Source organism: Periplaneta americana, chromosome 10 (assembly GCF_040183065.1).
Source record: "Periplaneta americana isolate PAMFEO1 chromosome 10, P.americana_PAMFEO1_priV1, whole genome shotgun sequence".
Lineage (NCBI taxonomy): Eukaryota > Metazoa > Arthropoda > Insecta > Blattodea > Blattidae > Periplaneta > Periplaneta americana.
In genome coordinates, this window is record NC_091126.1 from 122,794,998 (window position 1) to 122,821,354 (window position 26,357).

Here is a 26,357-nt window from a genome sequence, read left to right on the forward strand (position 1 = left end):
ATACAATAATGTTATAGTAGCCTTACAGTGAAAGGCACTGTTGTCTCTGGAAGCCGTAAAAAATTTATTTCATTATTATTATCATTGTGTAAAGCTGCAAGCCAGAAGGTCGAGGGTTTGTTTCCCGATGGGGTTACGAATTTTTCCACTGATCTAATCTATCCAGCTGCATTATGGCCTGGAATCTACTCAGCCTCTAACAGAAAGGAGTACCAAGAGCACTTCCTTGGGGGGTAGAGGTGGCGGGCATGTAGGACTGACATCCCTACTGTCATTAAATACCTATTGTCTGTAAAAGTGGGAGTCTTAGCCTCTTGCCACTGTCTGGGCCGATTTGGCCTGTCATGGGGTTGACTTTACCTTCACATTATTATCACTGGCCAATGTTGTGAGAAAATGTGTAATAAAATTCACTAGTTCTTAAATAAAATATATCCTTACTTTATTATGTATTGTTATAATTAATTGTAATAGTTTTACACAGAGGGCATTGTTGTCTCTGGAGTCATGCAAAAATTTATTTCATTATTATGGTTGGTCAGTGTTGTGAAAAAATGTGTTCGCATTATATGGTGAAAATAATTATGTTGAATGAACATTATTGGCTGTGCCACAAGGTTTTGAACATTCAAAAGGTATTTACTCAAAACTTTGAAAAAGTAACTTAGATTGTTCTTTGCTTGTATCAAGACAAATAGAAGGAATAATGCACGCACTCCAATGTTTTCTCATTGTCGGTGGCAGACCTAAGAACTAGTGGCACTTCAAGTGGCTAAGATCTATAATTTGTCTGAGGTCAGACACCTCGAAAATACAATTTCTCGCGTGTTTAATAGTGGAAGTTGTTAGTATGCTTTGTTGTTGGGGGTTGTGTAGAAGTCTTCAATTTGTTGTGCTTTGAATTAACCAGTGACAAAAGAATTTTGTTGTTGTTTAACCAACTGTCCGAAGACAGGTTTGAACCTCATAACACCAATAAGGCATCACTCATGAGGCAACTAGGCAGGATAATGAGGTAGGGTGGCCAGTTCCTTTCCTCCTCCAATGCATACATCGCTGATTAGCTACATATTCCAATAATCAGACTTCAGATGCATACAAACAATTTTATTGTGCTTCCTCTGACACATATCGTCAAGTGAGAATATCGTGTGGTGGTTTACAAAAGAATTGTAAAAATGCTTACTATTTTGCTCTGGGTTGTAGTTTTTTCTACTTGGTTATTTAACGACGCTGTATCAATTACTAGGTTATTTAGAGTCGAGATTGGTGATAGCGAGATGGTATTAGGCGAGATGAGGCCGAGGATTCGCCATAATTACCTGGCATTCACCTTATGGCTGGGGAAAACCTCAGAAAAAACCCAACCAGGTAATCAGCCCAAGCGGGGATCGAACCTGTGCCCGAGTGCAACTTTAGACCGACAGCCAACCGCCTTAACCGACTGAGTCACGCCAGTGGCTGCTGAAGGTTGTAGATTGGGATACAGTAGAAATAGTGGCAAAAGATTTTTTTTTCATCTCCCAAAGAAAAAGATGAGTTTGGGAAATGGGTCAGAGCGATTCCACAGAGATAGGCAGTACTCAGTAAATAACAGTATTTGTGATGTGCATTTTTCCGAAGATATGATTACAAAATCAGACTGTTTTATTATAAAAGGTCAAAAGACAGAAATACCGTGAGTGCGTTGGAAATTAAAACCAGGAGCTGTACCTCATATTTTCCCTAATTTATCGAAATATTTATAAAGTCAGGTAAAACATCGGAAATCACCCATGAGGCAGAAAAATGATGAACTCGCAGGGAAAAGAAGAATGCAGACATTTATGACGAAGATCCAACAATAACTGATCAAATTGAAGTTCAAGGTCAGTCTAGCAGTAATAAAGATAGTATGATTCAAATTCAACATAGTTCTCATGCTGATAAAATATTACAATTGAAAAAGTAACTTAAAAATATGAATCGAAAGCACACAAGGGCTAAAATCAGTCTGTCCTCAGTCAAAGCCAGAAACTGTTTGTTAGAAAAGCAGTTAAAATGTAAAAAAAACTGAGGATAGAAATAGCACATTTCTTAGTAAGAAGCAAAATAAAGATAAAGAAGTGTGGACTCAGAAATCCGAATAGAATGAGATATAGTGCTGATTTTATATTAGAGAGTTTGCTGTTTAAAATAAAATCAACAAAAGGGTACAGATATTGTTTGCAACATGATTTGCTGCCTCTTCCCTCAGAAAAGCATTTAAGAAAACTTTCCCGAGGACTTCAGTGTTCATATGGTGTAAAATCACATTCCTTGGGTGCTATATCAGATTTCTACAAAGATGAAATAGAAGAAAATAAATGTTATGGAATGGCAATATTCAATGAGGTGAAACTCTGAGAAGAAATTCACTTTAATAATTCATCCCTTAAAGTGGATGGATTTGTTGATTTCGGAGATCTCACAACTGTTGTCCAAAAGAAGCAATTAGCAAATCATGCACTAGTATTTATGTTTGTGCCATTTATGCAACCAATTGCTATTTATGCTAGCAGAAACGCTACTCCAGGTGATATTCTCGTTGAAATTCTTATTCAAGTTACACTATAATTAGAAGCAGTTGGGGCGAGAATAGTCTGTTTCACTTGTGATGCAGTCAAACAAATAAAAAGGCCTGTAAATCTTTAGAAATCAATGGAAAAAAAATTTTCCAGCACAATGCTATATTCCTAATCCATCCGACGAAAAAAGAAAGATATGGGCATTCTCAGATTTTGTACACGTATTAAAATGTATAAGAAATTATTTCCATCATAAAGTCGAACTCTCTTATAAGGAGAAAAATATCAATTTCAGTTTTTATAGGAGACTTTTCGAGGAAGACTTAGTCTTAGGGTTTGTCCCAAATCGACAACTCATTTAGATCCTTCGTCCTTTCAGACAATGAATGCCAGATATGTGTTCCAACTGTTCTGCGACAGTTTTGCCAAAGGCCTCAAATTTTATTGTGAAGTAGGTCATCAGGTTTCGAAAGCAGTAAGGACACTGAAGAATCTACAAGGCATTTAAACTACATTACCGACACAATAAATTCACACATTACTGCTAATGCTCTTTATAAAGACTCTTCTGACCACAAATTCCTTATCGATTTTCTTCAATGTCTCAGAACTATAACCAACACATTTGCTTCTGTAACAATGGAATCTTTAGTATTAATCTTTCAGAGCACCTTAGAAATGAGCAAATGACTCTGGAGCACAGGATACAAATATGTCCTAAAAGGGAATCTCACCCAAGACTCCTTGGAACATCACTTCGGAATTTTGCGTTCACTTAGTTCAGATGACCATCCTTCGACGATAGATTTCCTCCATATGCATTTACAATGTATTTAAGTCCCTGCAAAGCAGGTCCTTAACATTGCAGGAAACTATGAACCGAAAAGTGATAAACTACTCACATCTTTAGTGAATCAAATGCGAACATTTGCACGAAATGTGAAATTATGCAACAAAGCAATTAAGAGGTCTGTAGAAACTTGTATAAAATAAAAAATTGTTCATTGTGAAGAAATGCATTGTCAAGACTGGGAAAGTGCTGTGCCCAAGTTGGTAAATACCACTTCTGCCATGGTGATCACAGATGTTTAGTCTACCATGTGACAAGTAAAAATATTCATTATATTCATGAGAAAAAAAAGAACTCTTTACTGAAGATGACAATAGGCTATTTGGTAAGTTTTATATAAAGTACATGCAACATTGTATTTACTATGTTCCAGTATTAGTAAGCATGTGTATGAAAACAAGAATATTTCATTATTGTCACGATTGAGGGAATGAAATTATTGTCGTGATTGAGGGAACAAGGAAAGGTTTGGGAGCGGGCTGCATACGAGGAAAGAAGAAACATGGCAGATCAAGACAACAACATAGCTGAGTGGCTGTTCCTTCTCAAACTCTAGACCCAAGTGAGAATCTCAGTGTGCCATTGTAACAAGAAAATCCATCATAGCTTCTGCCACTGCTTATTATTGTTTTAGAAGAGCTTAGGCAACAAATGAAAATGCTGCATTATTTTGCTACTCGATAAAAGAAATTAATTTGTTATTATAGTGTAAAGAAATAGTTCTGTAAGAATGTCGTCAATCATAATGTGTTGCATTATTGCATAACACACAATCATATCATCTCGAAATTACTTTATAAAGTTGGCGAGTTGGTATAGTGTTGGCCTTCTATGCCCAAGGTTGCGGGTTCGATCCCGGGCCAGATCGATGGCATTTAAGTGTGCTTAAATGCGATAGGCTCATGTCAGTAGATTTACTGGCATGTAAAAGAACTCCTGCGGGACAAAATTCCGGCACATCCGGCGATGCTGATATAACCTCTGCAGTTGCAAGCAACGTTAAATAAAACATAACTTTAAACTTACTTTATAAAGAGCGATATCTTAGTTTGAGTCACAAACTGCAGTGATTACTGGCAAGTAACTAGGCAGTTGGTGTACATATGTAACAGACGAGTATTGGTATCACTCATTCTCAAGAATGATAACGCTCAGAAACAGTGTCACCAGTCTACTACTTTCGCCTATGACAATAATTGGCACTGAGAGATTGTTTACCTGGCTCTAGTTGTACTTGTAGCTGTCTTAATCATGGGTATCTCAATTTACTTAAGAGAATAAGTTTTTACACATCACCTTCAATTTTCTTGTTGTCTTCCCAAGAAGATTAATGTCAGGTTTCCTTATCCTATACAACCAATCCTTCAGCCAAGTATCATTAGTTGGTGTTTCCTTGGTGATAAAAGTCTTTTCTGCAACCATTTCTTCTGTGGAAACATTCTTATGGTCCCAATCTGTATGTGTCTGCTCATGATGTGGCAGATGTAAAGGTGGTGGATGACTGACGTAAGTATTCAATGGCCAGACCATCACTGGATGTGATGGAGGAAGTATTGGAGGAGGAATGTTGAAATTAGTCATCGGGACAGGTGATGGTAATATACATTCACCTGTCACCTTATTCAAAGGTGGTGGGGGATATCTGTAGGCCATTTCTCTAAAAGTCACGCACACTATTACAACTGGCTTCCTTATGTATTTGATGTTATATTAATAATCGGGATTAATGTGATGTTACTTACACATGTGGAATTTAATCTTCAAAGTCTTTCAATATTATACAATATACAGTAAATTAAATATAAAAGCATAAAGCATTAAAAAAAATCAGTTCAATTTTAGTCACTTATAAATCTGTAAGCTACTGATTGCAATAGAATGTGATTTGTGGAAAGATATAATTAGCAAAAGTGCTGCAAGGTGCCAGGGGCAGGAAGTTGATTCTTTGCATCCTCCAGAACTTTAGTGGCTGTAATGTATTCTTCAGATTCACTCAAAGCTGATTCTGTTTCCACCAGTAATTTCAATTCATCATATGCTTTCACCAGGCGTCGTTGACAGTCAGGAACCATCATAATGGATTCCTGCAGCACTTCTTCCTGCTTACGAATATCATGTTCATCTTTTCCTGTAAAAAAAAATGTGTATCATATGTTATCATAATTTAATTGCAAACAATCATCAGCACTTCTTCCTGCTTACAATTATCATGTTCACTTTTTCCTGAAAAAAGTTGGCCATCATGAACTTCCACCATCTTCACCGTACCTGGGACTCACCAAAATCAACACAAATACACATACACAAGTAACATTGTGGTACTGAAGGCATGACTGAAAATGGAAAGACTCCAACCGCCAGATCATTAGCAACCAACCAAATGTTAAACAATAATAAGTAAAAAAAAAAAAAGAAAGAAAGAAAGAAAGAAAGAAAGAAAAAAAGCTCATGGATATGTATGTAGCTGTGAAACTGATGCTCCATAGCTTTCATATTATAAGAAAGAAGTGCAAAATCTATATCTACACTAGTGTCCTGCAATGTTCTAACATGAGAGAGGCAATCAAGATATTACAAAATTCGTCTTACTTCACATGAAAAATTAACTGCAAAAAAATGTGTCAAAATCCTTATGCGGTTATAACATGAAGGAGTGGAGGACAGAGCATATTTTCATAACAAGGCTGAACAAACATGATAGGCTGCTTTCTACAGAGCGAACATCGACAAATATCGAACTTCATCATACTCTACAAACTTCAACCGAACATAGCACCTGTAATGCATGACGCTAATTTACACCACCATTTACTTTTATATATTCTATTAAATATACAAGATCTCCTCTCTGATCATTTTAATAGTGCAAAAAAAAACAAAATACGTTTTGTAAAATACTGAGATCATAATATTACTCATTACCATTATTAATATCATTGCTGTTGCATATATTATGGTGTGAGACAACAGTATTTTGTATGGAATTACAAATGAAACATATACAGTATTTTCTCTACACACTCTTTTTCATCTACTGTAGGTAATATAGCCTATTATTCTTCCGAAAATATATTTCCCATATTATTTCAATACTGTTACAGATAATGTAGTACAAGGTCATGACAAATACTCATCCTATGATATACTAAGAAAATTCGAGTGATATACCACAATCATATTTTTAAACTCACTGGTAACTATATATAAATCTCCTCTTTATTATGCCATGCAAATAAAATATAAATTGCAGAGAACAAGTTAGGGATCTGGCCTTAATTTTACCAGAAATTGGGACATGATTTTATCCTTGACTTTTCAACAATTCATTCAAATTTCTAAATCAATATTCTGTAAAGTTACTGCATTATAAAATATCGAGCAAGCCTGTCACATACAAACTTTGGCATAGATCTCTTTAATAGAACACCTTGGCCAACAAAGAGCAGTGATGCCAAGCAGTCGTCTTGCAGTTGCACAGGCTATCAATGGGTTCAGATTAGTGTCGTGCAATGTTCGAACATGAGAGGGGATATCAAAATACTACAAAGTTCGCCGTACTTCTTAGGCATACAGCACTACGTGGAAGTGAAGCATGTAAACTAAAATAACAGAGTCTGTTGAAAACCAGTCAGAGGCCTTATGTTCGGTTCAAGTTTGCCGAGTCTCTCTAGAACTGAAGCTCCCTTTGTGTTTGTTCAATTTTTCCCCTTTCTTACATACACTCAGTGCCTTTCTCCTTAGTTCCTCCTTTCCCTGTGCCTTTATGCTTCAGCTGGATAAGGATGTCAGGCACATACAGTAGAATCCCTCGTAACCAGCACCAAAGGGACCAGGCTAGTTCCGGATACAAGATTTTGCCGGATAATTGAATAAATATAATTTTTAATAATAATAATAATTATTATTTATTTATTTAATCTGGCAGAGCTAAGGCCAGTAGGCCTTCTCTTCCGCCCAGCCAGACTCTAATTCTAATTAAATGCATTTGCTTACATAGTTATTACATTAATATCTAGATCATAAAACAACATGAAAGTAAATAATGAAAATTGGATAACTAATGTTAGTGTGACAATAATAAACATTGGTAAGAAATAGTTATAATAATATCTGTATGTACAAAAAAAAAAAGTTCATATTTCATGGTGCCAAATGTTGAAACTGCAGCCATATGAAGCTTATTCCTCTATCACTTGCTCATAACCGGGGGGGGGGGGGGGGGACATACAAACTGTGTGGATTTTCTTCATTAGAACACATCACACAACACAAATAATACATTAATTTTAGGTTCGAATATTCACTGAAAAAGAAAGTTCGTGCGAATTTCCTAATGTGGCAATACTGACAAGCTCGAACATAAGTAAATAAACATAATGACTGTGTGAATTTTCTTTATTAAAACACATCATACAACACAAACAAAACACTTATTATAGGTTCGAATATGCACTGAAAACGAAAGTTCGTGCGAACTTCCTAATGTGGCAACACTAACAGCTCGAACATAACTAAACAAAAACTGTGTGGATTTTTTTATTAAAACATATCACACAACACAACACACTAATTATAGGTTCGAATATGCATTGAAAACAAAAGTTCATGCGAACTTCCTAATGTGGCAAAATTGATGGCCCAAACTGTCAGTGTGGCAGATTTAAACTTTTTTTTTGGCCAGCCAAAAGTGCCATTGTATTGATATTGCTGGTTACGAGGGTCTTTACTGTATCCTGAGAAATGACGTATAGTAATGAGCATAGATAATTTTTGTTGTTATTAATATAACTAAACATTCATAAAAATATACGCATAAATAAATCAAATAAAATGTATTTAAAAAAAACGCAATATACTCATAGTACCGACTAGTATTATGCAATGTTCAAATATGAGGAAACCAAGACATAATAAACTTCGTCTTATTCCATATGAATAACTAATTGCAAAATACGTATTCAAATTCTCATTCATTCATTCAGTGTGTTCTGCTCAAGGGCAGGACTTTCGCTGCAAACCCAGCTTTCTCCAGTCTTTCCTATTTTCTGTTTTCCCCTTTTGTCTCCATGTTTGCAGTTTTTTTGGGGAAAGATAAATGCAGTAGCTTCCTATTGCTTTCTGCATACCACTCTCTCTTTCGCATCTTAAAAGATACCAGGGGGCCCCAGCGTCAAGGTGTGGAGAATGAATTTGACTAATTAGGCCATCCGGTCTTCACCGAAATTCACCGCAAGGGTTAAATGTAAGTTCTATCAGGGTTTTTGTCTCGATCAGAGATCGGGAAATCCCAATTAACCTTTGTCCCCCTCTCCAAATCTTTAACCAGTTTCAAATTGTGTCCTGAAATGTTCAAACCAAGATTTTACTAGCTTTGTCTTATTTCATATGACAACTAATCGCAAATTCTGTGCTAAAATCCTTAAGCAGTTAAACCATGAAGGGAATGGAGGACAACGAATTTTTTTTCACAAGGTGTAACAAACACAACAGACCTACTCCCGAAATGAAAATAATTTAAATCTACAGCAGTCATGTCAATTGATGCCCATAGGAGCAAGCACGCGCTTTATAGCTCAGGAGAGCCTGAGAGCTTTACAGCGGAAAAAAAAAAGAGACAGATGAAAGAGGTAGTATATGCCGCTTGGTCGAGGAATATTCAGGGATGGCCAGAACTGATTCAATGGATAAAGGAAAGAGAACTTATTAAAACTGTATCCATGTTAATCTTTAGATTTGTCTGAGAAGTATAAGTGCATTATAAGAATGTAAGTTTTACTTTTAATGCTCATTTTTCACAAGTTTGTTTTTGTTTTATTCAAAAGAAATATTTTCTCAACTTTTTTATAGAAAAGTAAAATTTTCAGATATAGGCCTATTTATTTAGTAGCCTTACAGAATGTTTTCGTAAATCTAATATACCGTAAATACGTATTACTGAAGATAGTGTATTGAAAATTTTGAGAATATTCACATGGAAATTATTTGTAAGGAAATGAATCAACAAAGCAACTGCTGTTACATCATAAGCAAAAGATACGTGCCCATATGTTGTAAAAATGTCAGCTCTATAGCTTCAGCACATTTCGAGAAAATAATTTAATATTCTGATGATAGGAAGTTGCTCACCAATGTCACCTTAAAAGCAAAATGCGATAAGAGTTTTGTTATGGAATATTAGTTACACTTAAAACATATACAGCACCTAGGTAACTTTGCTTTGCACTGTAATATTGTTGTATGTATGTATTTATTCACACTGCAAATGGGTATATAACCAGTGGCAGTGGTAACTAATTACACTCAATAATGACAATTAATAATAAACACAATTAATAAAAAAAATAATTAATTAATAATAATGATAATAATAATAATAATAATAATAATAATAATAATAATAATAATGAGCATCCTAAATTAAATGAAGCATGATCACTTAAAATAACATTTAAAGTTTTGTTTTGATTGGTTTATTGATTACTTTCATAAGGCTAAAGGTACCACAAAAATCAATTCCAACTTATCATGTCATACTCAGTCTCTTTTTTTTGAGATATCACTTTCTTTATGAATGATGTGTTTCATCCATTTAGTACAGCATAATTGTACTACTATGAAATTTATGTGAATATTCCTTCTTAATTCTTTATTATGTTATTAACATTTAAAACACAACTGCAATATTAAGAAATTGGTATTAGTACTTTTGTTTTACAGACAATATAGATAATATCAAACAGAAAGAAACCATATAAAAATAACGTCATAAAAATTTCACGTTCCGTGTGAAGTTTGTGCACCACTGTTTTCTTAATCCAACAGGCTGCTTATTCATATACACAACCCTTCCTCTTTCCATACTTAGCGCTTGATGCCGCGCACGACGTCAAGGTCAGAAAAATGTGCTTGCTTTGACATCACTGATCTACAGTATGAGTATGACAATTTGTATATTTAGGTAAGTTGCATTGTTTTTTGCCCTTGACTTAAAAATTCAGGTCTGCTGCACATGTTATTCTGTTTCATAGCACCAACTTTGACAAAAATGGCCCCCATCTGAAAGTTCAGCAACTAGCTGTGCCATACTTGCTAATTACTTCCTGCAGCAACCCATGCCTAACTTTAGTTAATTCCTCTCTAATAACCATTCCTAAATTCGTTAATTTTCTCTTATTAAAGAAGACCGCTTTTTTTTTCATATAGCTACATAATTTCACAATAATAGACCTAGGTTTGTCACCATTTATGCGGCCTACCCGGTGACTTCTATCGATGTTCGTCACCTGCATATCTACACTGATGTTTCTGCCCAGCTCCACAGCAATCTCATATGTTTTCCCCACTTCCTTCCGGGATGCCATAAATCTGGTTGCACTGACACCTCTGATATAGTTCCAGATCAGGTCTAGGCATCGGGAGTGGATCCAAGCTATATACGGGGACGCTTAATATTCATCCATCACTGAATCAACGCTGCATGGTGTTCACTGGGCAAGAAAGGGGATGAAGAGAAATCATATGGTTCCCTGTGAGAGAGTAGAATCCGCTCTTGCTGCCCAGCCCTGTTCTAGATCGTCAATTTTATATGAGATTAGATATTTGTTTGTTCCTCTGTTCAATAGTGGTTTTCAAGTTATTAATCATCTCTGTATTCATGTTGATCACCTGCAGCTCCGAAATCACAGTGTTTCGGATTAAGTTCGCAAGAACCTTCAGTGTGCCAATATCTTGCAATATGGCGAGGAATGACTCTTTCACCACACATTGGACAGCCGATTCAATGTAATCACTTTTATTACCCTTCGAAGGCATTTCTATCACTTTCAAACACGAATCGACAGAATTTAGCTTATAATTCACTAGCAAGTGAATAGTTAAGTGACAGAAGGCAGCTTTTTTAATTGGCTTACAGTACATATAATATATATTAAATACATTTGGAAAATATAATGAAGGTTCATGTAAATATGTAAATAGAGACAATAAATTCACAGTCTGTCTACATCGATCCCACAGTATTGATCTTCTCAATATTTTGTGGCTTTACACTCCTCATCCATTAATCTATTACACATCTTATTATAGTATTGCATCCACCACGAACTGCCACTGTTATTTATCTGATCCTGCAACAATGTTATTTGACTTCACTATCATTTCCGAAATACATATAAACGCATTTCCCCCCTCCCCCCCCCCCAATCAAGAAAGCTACATTTTCAAACTTTGGTAACATTACTTCTACAATTTTCGCTAGAGACTGCTCAAATGGAATGTCTCAAGCAACCAATTATAGCTGGTGCCTTCAGCACATAGAAAATTGTAAGTATGGATTGGATACTGCACGTCAGTACCTTTAATGTAGCAGTGACTTACAGTATTTCAATGACCTTCAAAACAGCTGTACCAGCATCAGTTTGAGGTTCTGCCTCTTTTGTGTAGAATTGGCACTGATATCGCACAAGCAATCGAAAGCATAAATACTTTCATCAGATTTGCTGGTGAATAGATACTGTTGTTTCACCATTCGCGGATTCTCGATTATACTGACCTCTAGCACTTGAAAGTGGAATCAAACGCTATCCTAGCACATGCGCAAAAAAAAAAAAAAAAAATAGAGCCAGGAATTTCGCTTAGGGATGGGAGGTTATTCGAAAATAACCAGTTATCAGTCAAATACTTATCTAAGGCATACAGTTTCTCCTTGACAATGTGAATAACAGCCAAAACATGATTCTAAGTTATACTGGGGGGGGGGGGGACTTTTTTCTCATCCCTGACAAAATGTAAGGTAATCTATATAGATCAGGTGTGCTGAGTTTGAATTTGTTAGCAAAATTTTACCATTGCCCACCAATTTTTGGGGAGAAGGGTTTAAAGTAATTTGAGTGTGTTCGTGCTTAAAAATACAAACTATATTATAAAGTGAATATGACACTTATAAAATATGAAAATGTGGTTTCATATGAAACTTACTAATTGCAAAATATGATTTAAAGCCTACTTCGTCGTACTTTGTCTCCTATATTGCTCAGATTATTTCTCTTGCACCAGAGGCATTCCACATCAAATCGAAGAGATTTGTGACTTTGATATTTCGAAACAGTTCGAAAATTTTTGTATGTGTTTATGGGGTTAAAAAATAAACCCTATATATTTTTATTTCAGCCAACAAAAAATACTTGGAATATAAATCAAACTAAAAAAATTAATAATGAGCCTTCAGTGATAGACATAAATGCTTGTACCTTTGGTTCTGTGTCACACAGAACTCATCTTAGGCTCAATTATAAGTTTAAGAATAGCAGTTTTATTTCACGTCATTAATATTGTTTTTTGGAATAATTTATTGTAAATACAACACATATACATTTTTAAGTTATTATGAAACACTGTGCAGACTTTTATGGAAATTTATATATTTTTGTAACTATTAAATAAAAGGAGTTTGGAGACAATAAAAACTGTGTATTTTTACTCACAGAATGCCTAAAAAAAGTTTAATAAAAATTGATGACATGAAGGTCATTTTTCTGTTTAAACTGTCCGAATTGACGTGAAATAACTCACCAGGATCCAGCAGAAATCAGCGAAGAAATTTTGATTCCATTTGCCACTATATTTATTTTCCATTCGTAAAATATATTGATGGCATATTTCTGTATGTTCGCTAGAGACAGCTCCCATATTATCAGAAAAAGAACCCAAATGACTGTGCGGGAAATGTAACTTCAAAGACATATTGCACCTATTCCACATATCTCAGGATAGATATGTAATATTTGAACAGAAGAGAGAAACGAATATCTCTTCATGGTATGAAGCAAGCTTTTGGCTCAGAGTATGCGCACTGTGGCATTCTTTGACTTAGAAAGTACTCAAGCTGCTCAACTATGTCTCTCAGTGTACTAAACTTTACAGACCCAAATTATTAATATGATATGTATTTTAAAATAAAATAGGCTAAAATAGATTCTAACGTCAAATAAGGGTTTTTTAGGCTCTATAAAACTGCCATTATTAAGATACCTATAACAATCCATGAAATGTGTTAATACAACTTAACTTTAATTCTTAGTACATCTCTTCAGGAACAAAATAGGTTTTACTGCAGCCATATTAAATTAACAACCCATGTTAATACACTTTGCAATATTGCTGCTCCGGCATATATTGGCCTAATTGTAGAAAACTCGAAGGAGATGACACATTTACGAAACATGTTTAAAATTTTGTTTTTACTGACTTTGTAGTAACTGAAAAAACTTGATAACGATTTCAACATGAAAGTTAGGCCTATTAATGATCTAGCTATTTATATTTTGTTTCACAATTAGGAAATAAACACAGAACCCATATTTATGGTATATGCAGTAAGGGTGTGGGCTATTAGTAATCAAGCTATAGACCTAATTTTATAAGTTTCTACAACACACTTACTTACTTACTGGCTTTTAAGGAACCCGGAGGTTCATTGCTGCCCTCACATAAGCCCGCCATTGGTCCCCATCCTGAGCAAGATTAATCCATTCTCTATCATCATATCCCACCTCCCTCAAATCCATTTTAATATTATCTTCCCATCTACGTCTCGGCCTCCCTAAAGGTCTTTTTCTCTCTGGCCTCCCAACTAACACTCTATATGCATTTCTGGATTCACCCATACGTGCCACATGCCCTGCCCATCTCAAACGTCTGGAGTCAATGTTCCTAATTATGTCAGGTGAAGAATACGATGCATGCAGTTCTGTGTTGTGTAACTTTCTCCATTCTCCTGTAACTTCATCCCTCTTAGCCCCAAATATTTTCCTAAGCACATTATTCTCAAACACCCTCAATATCTGTTCCTCTCTCAAAGTGAGAGTCCAAGTTTCACAACCATAAAGAACAACCGTTAATATAACTGTTTTATACATTCTAACTTTCAGATTTTTCGACAACAGACTGGATGATAAAAGTTTCTCAACCGAATAATAACAGGCATTTCCCATATTTATTCTGTGTTTAATTTCCTCCCGAGTATCATTTATATTTGTTACTGTTGCTCCCAGATATTTGAACTTCTCCACCTCTTCAAAGATAAATTTCCAATTTTTATATTTCCATTTCGTACAATATTCTCGTCATGAGACATAATCATATACTTTGTCTTTTCGGGATTTACTTCCAAACCTATCTCTTTACTTGCTTCCAGTAAAATTACCGTGTTTTCCCTAATCGTTTGTGGATTTTCACCTAACATATTCACGTCATCCGCATAGACAAGCATTCTACAACACACTGCACGATAAAATAAAAACATTAAACAAAAATAATGGTTCATCTTCCTTTCTTTGGTTTACATTAAAATATGAATTTATTAAAAAAAATTGACGTTTTAAAAATCAGTAGGCCTATATCGGTTCCTGAAGTCAACCATTAAGCTATCAAATTATCGTGGATTATATTACTATACTAATAACAATGATGGGCTTTAAAAGAAAATTCTATTAGACAATAATTTGAAATGTACACCATATCAGCGGAAATTTAAATGATTTATAAATTAAAAATGTTACTAGGAAATAATCAGGGCCCGGACAATTATGTAATAAAATTTTTGTCTATTAACATTAAGATATGAGATTTGTGATATGTTGGAGTTTCATGCCAATTAGAGCCTAAAAACGTAAACTTGAAAGTACATATATTTATATATTTCGCTCTTAAGTACAAATTCTCACATATTTTACTCTTAAGTACATATTTTTACATATTTATTAATATTTCCATGCTTAGTTGCAATTTTATTCATTTTATAACATGCCCGTATATCCTAGAAGTGTATGACCTTGCACGAGACAGTAAAAAAGATTTTCTGTCTTGAATCTTACCGCCCGTGCGTTGGTCACGTGATGCATACTTTGCCACTGCGTGTCCATCAGTCATGTGATGTGCACCTTGCCACTGTATGTTCAAGCTATGCCATGTCATCAAATGAAGCGTCGGTTAGTCGCAGTTAGCCGGTGTGTGTAGATTGAACAATAACTTTGTGTTGTGTGACTCAGCATTTAATTGTTTTTAATTTCAAGTTAAATATTGTAGGGTACTAAAAGATAATCTTCTTAATGTATCCAGCTGTTTGCTGACAACATAAAGTCCCCTGTAGTCTATTCAGTTGTTGTTTTTCACGAGAAATGAGGGGTATTTTGATCAGTGTTCATTATAGATGCCTGTTGCTAGTAGCCAGAGTTGGGGTGTAGTCAATGTACACTGTAGGGTTGTGTCTTCTGCAACTGGTACTGATGATTTTAATTTATTTCTTTTGTGGTTTATGGATGGACAGTATAGAAGAATGTGTTTCAGATCTTCATCATGATTATTACACCACAGACAAGTAAGATTATCAGAAATGTGAAACCGGTGTAGGTATAATTGTGTGACAATGTGACCTGTTCTGGCTCTTGTTAAAAATGTTTGAACATGTCAGGACAAGATTTTGTACATTTCCAGGTCATTTGGTTTCTTTTGTACAGACTGTAAAATTTTTCCTTTGTCAGAGGAGAGCCAATTGTTGATCCATAGGTTTATAAAATGAGACTTAACTGAAGCAAAAGAAGCAGTGAAAAATATAGTGGGACTGTGTTGGTGTTAATGCAGCTCCTGTGGGTACCTCTTTGTTACTTGTTAGCTTAAACAACAAGTTTAAGCCCCCTCACCAAGACAAGGTGAGTACTCACGAGGGAGGTACTAAAGATGCCTAAGGAGAAAACCTCATTCTGTGCAAAGTTAAAGCAGAGCATTTAGAATAGAAAGTGTGGTAACTCGGCAAGAGTCTAATGGGACTTTTAAACTCCCTTGTGTCACCATGGCAACTGAGCAAAACATTGACATGGCAATCATTCTAAGACTCCAGTTTTCCTCTTAATATTGTGGACAGAGCAGGTAGAACTCGTTCTGCTATGGAATTAAAAGGAGATATTTCTTGTGGTGTTTGGGTGATTTTTATTGTGCCGTTTATGTGAGCAAGTAGTAATAAGCCTAATTGTTTTGTTCTTGATGTAAATCCAGTTATATAATCTGTAAGGAAATAAGATGTTTCTTTTATCCGCCCAAAGACTAGACTATTTTTCAGAAGTGGTGTAGAGCAATTCCACGGAGACAGAAAACTGTATGCTCGTTCTTATATCTGTGATATCCATTTTTCTGCAGTTTTGATTGTAAGAGCTGATAAATTTATTATTGCCGGTATAGAGGTAGGACTTCCACACAAGAACTGGCCACCAAAACCGTATGCCATAACACATATTTTCCCAAACTCGTCTCGATATCTTAAAAAAAGAAAAGAAGAGAAAATATCCAACCAAGAGGACATCAATCCTTTCTCATGACAATGTACCCTTACCAAATATCATCTGGCTATGACCAATTCCATTGACGCTAAATAATCCAGTAGTTGATACAGCATCATTAAACATCCAAGTAAAAAAAATAATTGGATGTGACACCCGAAAATTAGAAGAACACCTTAGCTAATCTTGTGCTTGTGAGCATTTATGTGCCATTACTCCACACTGAATGCCCAAAATTATGTCTAGTTACATTGACCATAATTCCTTCTAGCAAATGAACCTCAGACCAGCATTTCAGCTGTTTAGTATCAGTTTTTCAAAATCGATACATTTCTTAGAGTTATAAACTGTGATGGGTTCGAGGAAAGTGAAAATACAAAAGAATTCACAAGGTGAATGAAAGGCCTTGCAGATACGCTGAACTCAAAGACTCCCCCTCTGCCCTGTACAAAGGATCCTAGCATTACACGATTTTAGAAAATATATTACACATAATTGCAATACAAAGAATACGTTTGCCCGAGAAACAACCCTTGAATTATTTAGAGTGACAATTCAAGCACTCACGAAATATATTAATTCTTGTGGGATAGCAGATTTAAATATATTCTGACAAAAAAATTTAACCAGAATCCTCTAGAGCGACATTTTGGAATTAGAAAATGATTACCTTGTGATGATCACTATAGACTTTCTACATCTGAACATTTTTCAATCTATGTGCCGTTTAAAAAATTGCTGTATTCAAGTGGTAATTGAGGAGCGTTTTTGCAAAAGTCGATAGATGCAGAAATCTAGATTTTACAGAAATTACACTAAGTGACAGGATCTATCGAGTTTTGAAAAAAAACCGGAAGGTTTGGTAGTCTCTACATACGGTATGAATCAAGTTTTGGTAAATCTGATTTCATAGATCGATTCCGGAGGTAGAAAACATACGATATCCGTATGTAACTCACTATCGAAAATGTTTGCATCTATCGACTTTTGCAAAAACGCTCCTCAATTGTAAACTTCTAATTGAATCCAAGCACCTAGCTTCTACTTCATTAAATATACATGTTTAATTATTAATTATTTTATTTTTAATAATAGCACTTTAGTCCTAATTAATGTAAAAGTTATTTCAGTAGGTAATAAAAGTACAGTATAATGCTACTTTTCATCTAGGCTACAACTTAATCTGGTTTACAATTTTATTACATTTGTTTATTATGTTTCCACATCATAAGAGGTTTCTAATCGAGCATATGAGAAAGTAATACATCTCATGGAAAAGTCGTTAATTTAATATTCTCCAATAAGTAGGATACAAGTTAATACAGTGCTACTAAATTGTTTTAATTTTACAAAACACAAAATAACCTAGGTATTTCAAAAGATCAAAACTTACATTAGCATAGATATAGTATCGAAGCTTAATTTATGAGTCTAAGTTGCACGTAATATTTTTTGTTTCCCTGAATTACGTATAAACTAGATACAACTGCAACTAATGACTAAATAGTAGATAAAAACTGTTGTTGAAAATAAAATGTCTCCTTTATTATACTACATTCTTTCTTGTGTATAAAAAACTATAATTTCATGTCAATACGTACTTTATGCCACAAAAATGTTCAGTTTTGCGAACCTGTAAAATTTTTTGCGTATTTCTGGCTGAAGCCGGCACAGTATTCCATTTTTCGGTTAATTATTATATTTACTATTCAGGGTTGTGTTATACAACTCACAATTTGTTAATGTAGTAATATTATATTTTTAAACAAGTAAAATATTGTAACACTGTACTCTACAATACATTCTTATCTAATGGGTTATTTTTAAAAACCTTTGCATTCACTCGAATAGTGATCCTGAAACTGCAGACGGAAAACAGAGCTAGCGCCACTCGGCGATGAACCACTGTACTAGAGGAAGTAACGTCACTTTCTCTTCTACCCACTCTGGTTAAAGCATTACACAGACGAATTTAACAATTTTTCAACAGATAGGAAGGTACTTTTTTGCATGGTTTGTGAGAAGAATGTGCCCTGTTCTCAAAGTTTTCAAATCCTGCAACACTTATCCACCTCACGTCATACGGCCCGTGCTTCGAAGACCACATCTCAAAAGCAGTTGTTACTTACTGAACCTCAAGCTCAGAAACACCCAGGACCTTAGAAATCTCAGTTTGCAAGAGATCTGTGCTGTGCTATAGTTTGTGTTGATATCCCTATTTCAAAATTAAAAAATCCATTGCTGTGTGAGTTTCTTGAGAAATACACACGTGAAACTGTGCCAGATTAATCTACAATCAGAAAGAACTATGTATAAGCCATCTGAAGAATCATTGCAGATGGCAGCCTAGATCATATATGTAACAGATATGTCGGGCTTATAGGCTTTGAGGTTAACAACTTTTGTCAGGTCTACTACGCTGCCATCTAGTTGTTACATAAGGAGTCACGTCATAATTCCCATTTGAATTGCATTAGCGACTATGCTGCCATCTCGTGTTCGTTTACGGCGGACGGGTGGCGATCCTGGCAGTTGTTCTCTTCAAAGTGCTGCCGATTTTAACATAGCGAGGAGTTATCTGTTACATATATGATCTAGGACGGCAGGTAGAGTAAGCTTGGACATAAACATGCTATCGATACTGCATTACGTCACCCTGTTCTGACGTAATATGCACAGTGCTGCAGTAAAGAAATGCCTCAGTTCAGTTCGTTCAGTCTGCTAGTCGGTATCGGAAGTGTGTGTGTACACAAGAGCGAATGGAAACTCCGCCGAGACACTTGTCACGCGAAGTCTTACACTCGCAAAGCAGAAATATTATATACAATGTGCTAAAATTTTGTAAAAAAGAGAAAAAGGTCTTATCATTCCATTAATGAACCCTGTAAAAAGAACATCAACGGCGGTGGGGTAGAGTGAAAGAACCATACATATAGCTAAGGAAGGAGAGGAAGCAAAGCGCATAGGAGGACAATTTTCAACTCCCGGTGAAAGCCGCCCACATCCAAAGAAAATTGTACTTGATGATTTTAAAAAAATGTGTCATCCGCAGAACTTTTTTGGAGTTTTATGAGAAGAGAAAAGAAATTCCGACCCCTATGCAAGCTTCTGAATGCTGTTAAGAAAAAGATACAGTTTAATGACAGAAAAGATACATTCTGGAACCTGTCAGTTTTGAAACAAATGACCGCACAATCAATAACCGAAATCAGCAAAGAAGTCTGGATAAAATGCTGCCAATCTGTTAAACATATCGAGGACGAATATTGGCGTCGTGATGTGTTAATGGAAGAGGAAGTAGAAAGGGTAGTAATAAACATAGGCATTGTGAGTAGTGATGAAGAGTGTGATGAAGATGAGATGGATTATAATAGGCCAGATAGCAGCACAGATACAGCAGACCAAGGCAGTTCAACTGATAGTGCAGATGAAATTGAGACCTCTGCCACGGGCATACATATACTTCTGGAATAAAGTACGTTTATATACCGTACATGACAGGAAAAGTAAATTCAACTATGGTATTGGTAATTGTATTTGATAATGTTCATAACAACTGTTGATGTTTTTGTCAGACTGTACCAACATTTCTCCAGCTGACTCGCCACGCATCGAGACTGAGCAGATCGCATTCGCGACACACGAGCACCCTCATCTGAAAACTGCAATGTTTCGTCAGACGGGTTATACCTGACCTAGGTATATATGGAAACAATCAACTCTATTCATTTGGAAATTGGTGCTGATGTACCGACTTATATACAGTAGCGTGCAAATTAATCCGAACACGACATATTTTTACATTTTCTGTCATTGTTGGCCTCACAGCTGCTCATACCGCTTTAATTGACATCTGTAGTACGTGTAATTCCATTGTTGAAGGTCTGTCATTATTTTTTTTATAATATGTGTCATTTTGCCTGTCATTTTGTACTTATAAGCATTTCAGTTGTGTTGAAGACTTAATACTGTAATCCTGTGTACATTCTGTTGTCTTCACAAATGGATACAACTCCACGAAAACGGTCTAAAATTATAACATTAGCAGAGCATTCTTCTATGACACAGAGGCAAATTGCTGCAGAATATCACATCGGTTTGGCTACTGTTAATTCGATCATAAAACGATACAGGGAGACTGGATCCATCACACCCCAGAAAAAAGGAAACTGTGGCCGGAAAAGGAAGACTTCACCTGCAGATGATCGTTTAATTGTCAGGAAAAGTAAATTAAATCCTAGACTAACTGCTGTCGACTTAACCCACAAGTTAATGGCTACCACTGGGGCGAATATTCACGTCGCGTAGGATTTTGGAAGCTGGACGAAGGGCTCGTAATCCTATTAAGAAGCAACTGCTAACCCCTGTTACGTGCAAAAAACGCTTAATGTGGGCAAAATTACATCAACACTGGACAGTGAATGACTGGAAGAATGTACTTTTTTCCGGTGAGTCTCATTTCGAGGTCCACGGCCACCGTGTTTCTTACGTACGGAAAGGATCCGAAAAAGTAACAGCAGCTCATCTCCAACAAGCACCCAAATACCCCCCTAAAGTAATGTTTTGGGGTTGTTTTACACATGGAGGGCCTGGAGCATTAATATCTATCAAGGGAATGATGAATTCCGACAAATATATTCACTTATTGGAAACCAGAATCGTACCCCAGCTGCAAAAATCATTTCTGGATGGCAGAGGTGTGTTCCAACAAGACCTGGCACCATGCCATACGTCTCGAAAAACTACAGAATTCTTCAACAAGAAGATTCAGGTACTCCCCTGGCCAGGCAACTCACCCGACATCAACCCCATTGAGAACTTGTGGTCAATTTGCAAAAGAAGAATGCTAAAAATGGATTGTTCTACGAAGGAGAAGATGATTTCTGCCCTCATTGGTGTATGGTTTCGCGATGAAGAAATGAAGAATATTTGTGGGAAATTAGTGGAACCCATGCCAAATCGTCTCAGAGCTGTTATTAGGAACAAGGGAGGCCACATAGATTACTGAGATATGTCTTAGATCCTTTTTTTATCCCGTTTGAGTGTTTTTGCATAAGTAATTACGTTGTTCGGATTCATTTGCACGCTACTGTATAAAAACGATCAACTCTATTCATTTGGAAATTGGTGCTTAACATTTAATCATTAGATTACTGCCCACATATATGCTGTTCTATCAACACACTTAGATTTCAAACTAAATTCTGACAATTGAATAACACAACCTACAGATCACAGGTGGAGAGACAACAGTTTACTTGGGGGGGGGGGGGGGGGCAAAGCAAACCCATAGAATCCCGATATAATAAGGTTATGGGGGACATTATTTACCTTCTCCCCCAGTTATAGCTTGACTGTGGTACAGTATATCAGAATATGATCATTAATAAAGGTATTTTCGAGAGACATATGTCTTACAGTGTTACATTCATATCCGCAATGTTTCGGACCAAGTTGTATAGAACTGTAGGTCTACTACAAATTATAACAGCGCATAACTTAAAACAATCTCCCTATTTATCTCTGTCATACACAAATGCATGTACATCAATAACATTACGTAACAGTGCTAACAGAAACTTTTTTATCTGAAGCTTACCTTCCTGATCATATATGAAATGTAAATTCTAATTATTTTACTTAATCTCTCGTCTTTAAGTTTACACATTATACCGGGACACTTTTCTTTTTTCTGCATTGTTCTGCAGTATATTATTCATATTTCTCCAAGTGGCAGACTTCTAACACATGAGTGCAGGCTGGGTCAATGTAGATTATCCATCGCCCACTGAACGAATATTGGTTAAACTAACGTTGAGCGACTTCCGCCGATTTTTGAACAGACACCGACGCACTTAGGTTAGGTTAGTTTAGGCTTTTATAATCCCGTCAAGATGAAAGTAAAAGCGATTGAGTGTGATTTTTTGTTTTCTATGTTGGCAGTTCAAGTGCGTCGGTGTCTATTCCAAAATCGGCGGAAGTCGCTCAATGCTCGTTTCTCCAAGAATATAAACGTTACATTAAAATCAAGAAGTCATACCATCATTCACGATGGGAACAAACATAACCGCAAACATACTTGGTAACCATGGAAACATAACAACGACGCCATTTCCTCATATTCTGTCGTACACTTCAACTCTCCACGATTGTGTTCTGTTTGCAAATCACGTAAGCATAAGCATTAAAGTTTAGAGTTTACAAACTTTCATGTTAACGTCTTACAGTAATGTTTATATCAATGCTTATGTGAATCATTGTGAATGATCCCATTTGGTAGCCTGGGCTCAAACTTCTGTTTATGCTACGGTTATGTTTAATTTTCTTTGTGAATGGGCCTTAATTCTCCCGCACTTAACTTTAAACTCCAACTCTGAGTTTGATTCAGCCCTCTGTCAACGTTGTCAATTCTAACAGCAGCATGGGTTATTAATTTAACATGGCAGTGGTTTTACCTAAAATCCAATGCCTAGTGATAGCCTAGTCATAGTCCTCGGCTTCCTCCCACAATTATCCTCCCATAATACCCATTTTAACATACTTACAGGCCTCGGATTGCCGTCACTTAACTAGTCCCTCGGTAAGTTAACCTACCTAACCTTGTCAAAGTGTTCGGCCTCCTACCACGTAATTATCCCCTCACGTTTGTTTATCACCAACCTCGCTGTTGTAGTCGCTAAAGGTAATGTTTAACCTCCCCCCCCCCCCAAAAAACAGACCAATATTCCCAGTAAAGTACTCCTAACAAAGTTTAACATTCCCATTTTGCCTTCATCTTCGAAATAAAGAAACACAAGTACTTCCTAATATTATATAGTTTCATTTACCTTGATCTTTAAATTTCTGAATACGTACACGTTGTTCTTCAATTTCTTTCTCGTACATCACCTTTTCTTTCGCCAAACGTTTGACTATGCCCGTCTTAATTCGAAGAGCTTTTATACGAGGATCTGACATCGTCTCGATGATTATATTATAACGATCTTTATCTTCACTACAAAGACGAAACTAAAAGCAGCACGCAAAACAAACACTGAAAAGAAATGGAATGTCAAATTTCCGACCAACCTTCGAAAACTCCATAACATAGAGTAGACAAATTACACTTTACACGGGCAAACTTTGTAGCATTGCCAAGACAATATCAATAAAATTCCCAATTCCAATCAAATTTCCCACCATAAAAAAAATCAAAACGCCAAGCCAAAATAAATTATATGCAAGTAACAGCTATTGCGAATTTAGCTCTAGTACAATAACAATCTATTTTGATAGTAAACCATGTCAATAGTATTTAATAAATGTCAATACTACTATTTTCTTCAGACATAGGCCTATACACCACGGCCTATTTAAAAAAAAGGCCACGGCGCTGTAAATTGCGGCAACGCTGCTTGAGAGCTCAGGTTTGTGGCGGATTGGAAGATTGCTTACAGAAGTAATATTTATGTTTGTCCAAGTATTTGTGTCGTTAATTTCACATACATAATTCTTTATGTCATTTCAGACATGTTTCATCAAGTAGCCGTGTTAAACACACAGTCGGTGACATGATTGCCAACTTCAGAAGAGCTGTTCAGGTAAGCGTTCACTACATCGTATCGCACGCATCGGACGAATCGTACGGATCGGAAAAAGACAATCTTTGCTGTAATGTAACCGCGTTCACTACATCGTATCGGACGCATCGCCTGTCGGCAAATCCGTCCACATTTCTCGGATGGGCAACTTTTCCCAAAGACGTTATAATAGTATACTTTTCCGATGCGTGCGATCATGGCCTTCTTTAATAAATCAATTTTAATTGGTCAACTGTTACTATTATGTTGTGCCATGTTCAGTATCGCGCCAAAATGGCAGACGGAAAACTTATTTCGCGTGTAGAAAATTGCGAAGAATTATATAATTTGAGCCGTTCCCATTACAGTAATCAAGTCATTTCTTGCTAATATATTATGAAACCAATATTTCTTTCTTTTCTTCCCCTTCAATTAAGACGCATGAAGCAATTACAAATTCTTATTCGCTAACAGACGTAATTAATAGACCTAACCTCAACTCCTCTGCTTTCAGTAATGTCAATATCGTACGACGTCATGTTTTAAACAGCTGATAGGGGAATCCGATGAGGCGATGAGGTGAAGCCGTTACAGTGAACGCACTGCACTTAAAATATCCGTTGCGTGCGATTCGTACGAGAAGTGCGATACGATGCTGTAGCTTATAAGAAGGCCATAAGCTACCTAATAGAACAAATAGAGAATACCCTAAGACTCCCTGGGAAGAAATACCATGTAGTCTTCGTCGACTACTGCAAAGCTTTCGACCTAATAAACAGGGAAACACTAATTAGAAAACTAAGCAACATGATCGGCGAATCACATGCCTTAACAACAATAATTGCAGACATTCTAAGCTGCAACTACATTCAAATATCAGACGAAATTACACTATCTAACAAAATAATACAGACAAATGGAGTACTACAAGGAGATCCTATCAGCCCGGTCCTCTTCAATATCATGACCACAGACATAACAAAAATCACAGAGGACACCACAGCATCGATGATTATGTACGCAGACGACATGGCGATAGGCTCGTCCAACATAGAAGAACTACAACAGGTCCTAAATAAACTCGTGAGATGGGCCGAGGAAAACAGCCTACAGATAAACCACCAGAAAACAAAACAAATGAACTTCAGAAACGGCGGCAAACAAAGAAAAAAAGACACCCTGACACTGCAGAACGAGCCACTTGAGGTAGTGCAAAAATTTAAATATTTAGGAGTAACACTTCAAACAACACTAAAATCATACAGAATCCACATTCAAGAAAGAACAGCCGCTGCAATAAAAGCTATGTACAATATTAAGAATCTGCAACAACTAGAAACAAAAACGGCAATGACCTTATTTAGGTCAGCTATAGCACCAATAGCAACCTACGGACTAAACATCATATGGGGAAACTTAACAGTCAGCGACATGGGAAAAATTGAACGAGTCAAATCATCCTTCATGAAAAGAGTACTAGGAGTAGGAAGAACAACTCTCTCGAGACTAACATACGAACTAATGAAGGAACGCTTCTTCATCGAAGATATTAGAACACAACTCTGCATGCCGAACACCCCAGCATACGAGAAAGCCCTGGAAGTACTCAGAGGAAAGAAGAACGCCATCTGGAGCGAGTTCTACATAACAGACGCCATGACAACCAGAGACTGGGCAAACACAAACTACGAACTGAGACACATAGTGACCCGTTACGCAGTACATGGTTTTCACCATAAGATCTGTACCACCAAGAGATACCACGAACCCAACGACGAATGTGTGTGTGAACTGTGTCAGAAGCCATGTGGACGATATCACGTTGAAAACTGCCGAGAAAGGAAAACCTCGCTCACAAACTTCTGCAAAGACTAACCTACAAATCCTATGCACATTGTGCGCATTTCATTTCATCATAAGAAGGCCTATTTCGAAGACAAACGATTAATCAAATAAATGGTTCACTAGTAATAAAGTTAAACCACAGTCTACTATATACAGTCGCGAAGCTCAATATGTAGTAAAAATGCAAACAGGGGTAGTTGCCCACCACTAGGATCGCTACTATCGC

At 36.3% G+C, this 26,357-nt stretch overlaps 1 protein-coding gene across 1 annotated transcript in view; it reads right to left on the reverse strand.

Moving 5' to 3' along the window:
- LOC138708003 (programmed cell death protein 7) overlaps positions 1–23,853 on the reverse strand; it is a 41,942-nt gene extending 18,089 nt beyond the window's left edge. The window contains exons 1-2 of the mRNA XM_069838113.1: positions 23,583–23,853; positions 4,693–5,524 (exon numbers count right to left, since the gene is read on the reverse strand). Coding sequence (XP_069694214.1) covers positions 4,693–5,049 — 357 coding nt within the window. The 5' untranslated portion in view covers positions 5,050–5,524; positions 23,583–23,853. The remainder of the gene's footprint in view (positions 1–4,692; positions 5,525–23,582) is intronic.
- Between the last annotated feature and the right edge of the window lie 2,504 nt (positions 23,854–26,357).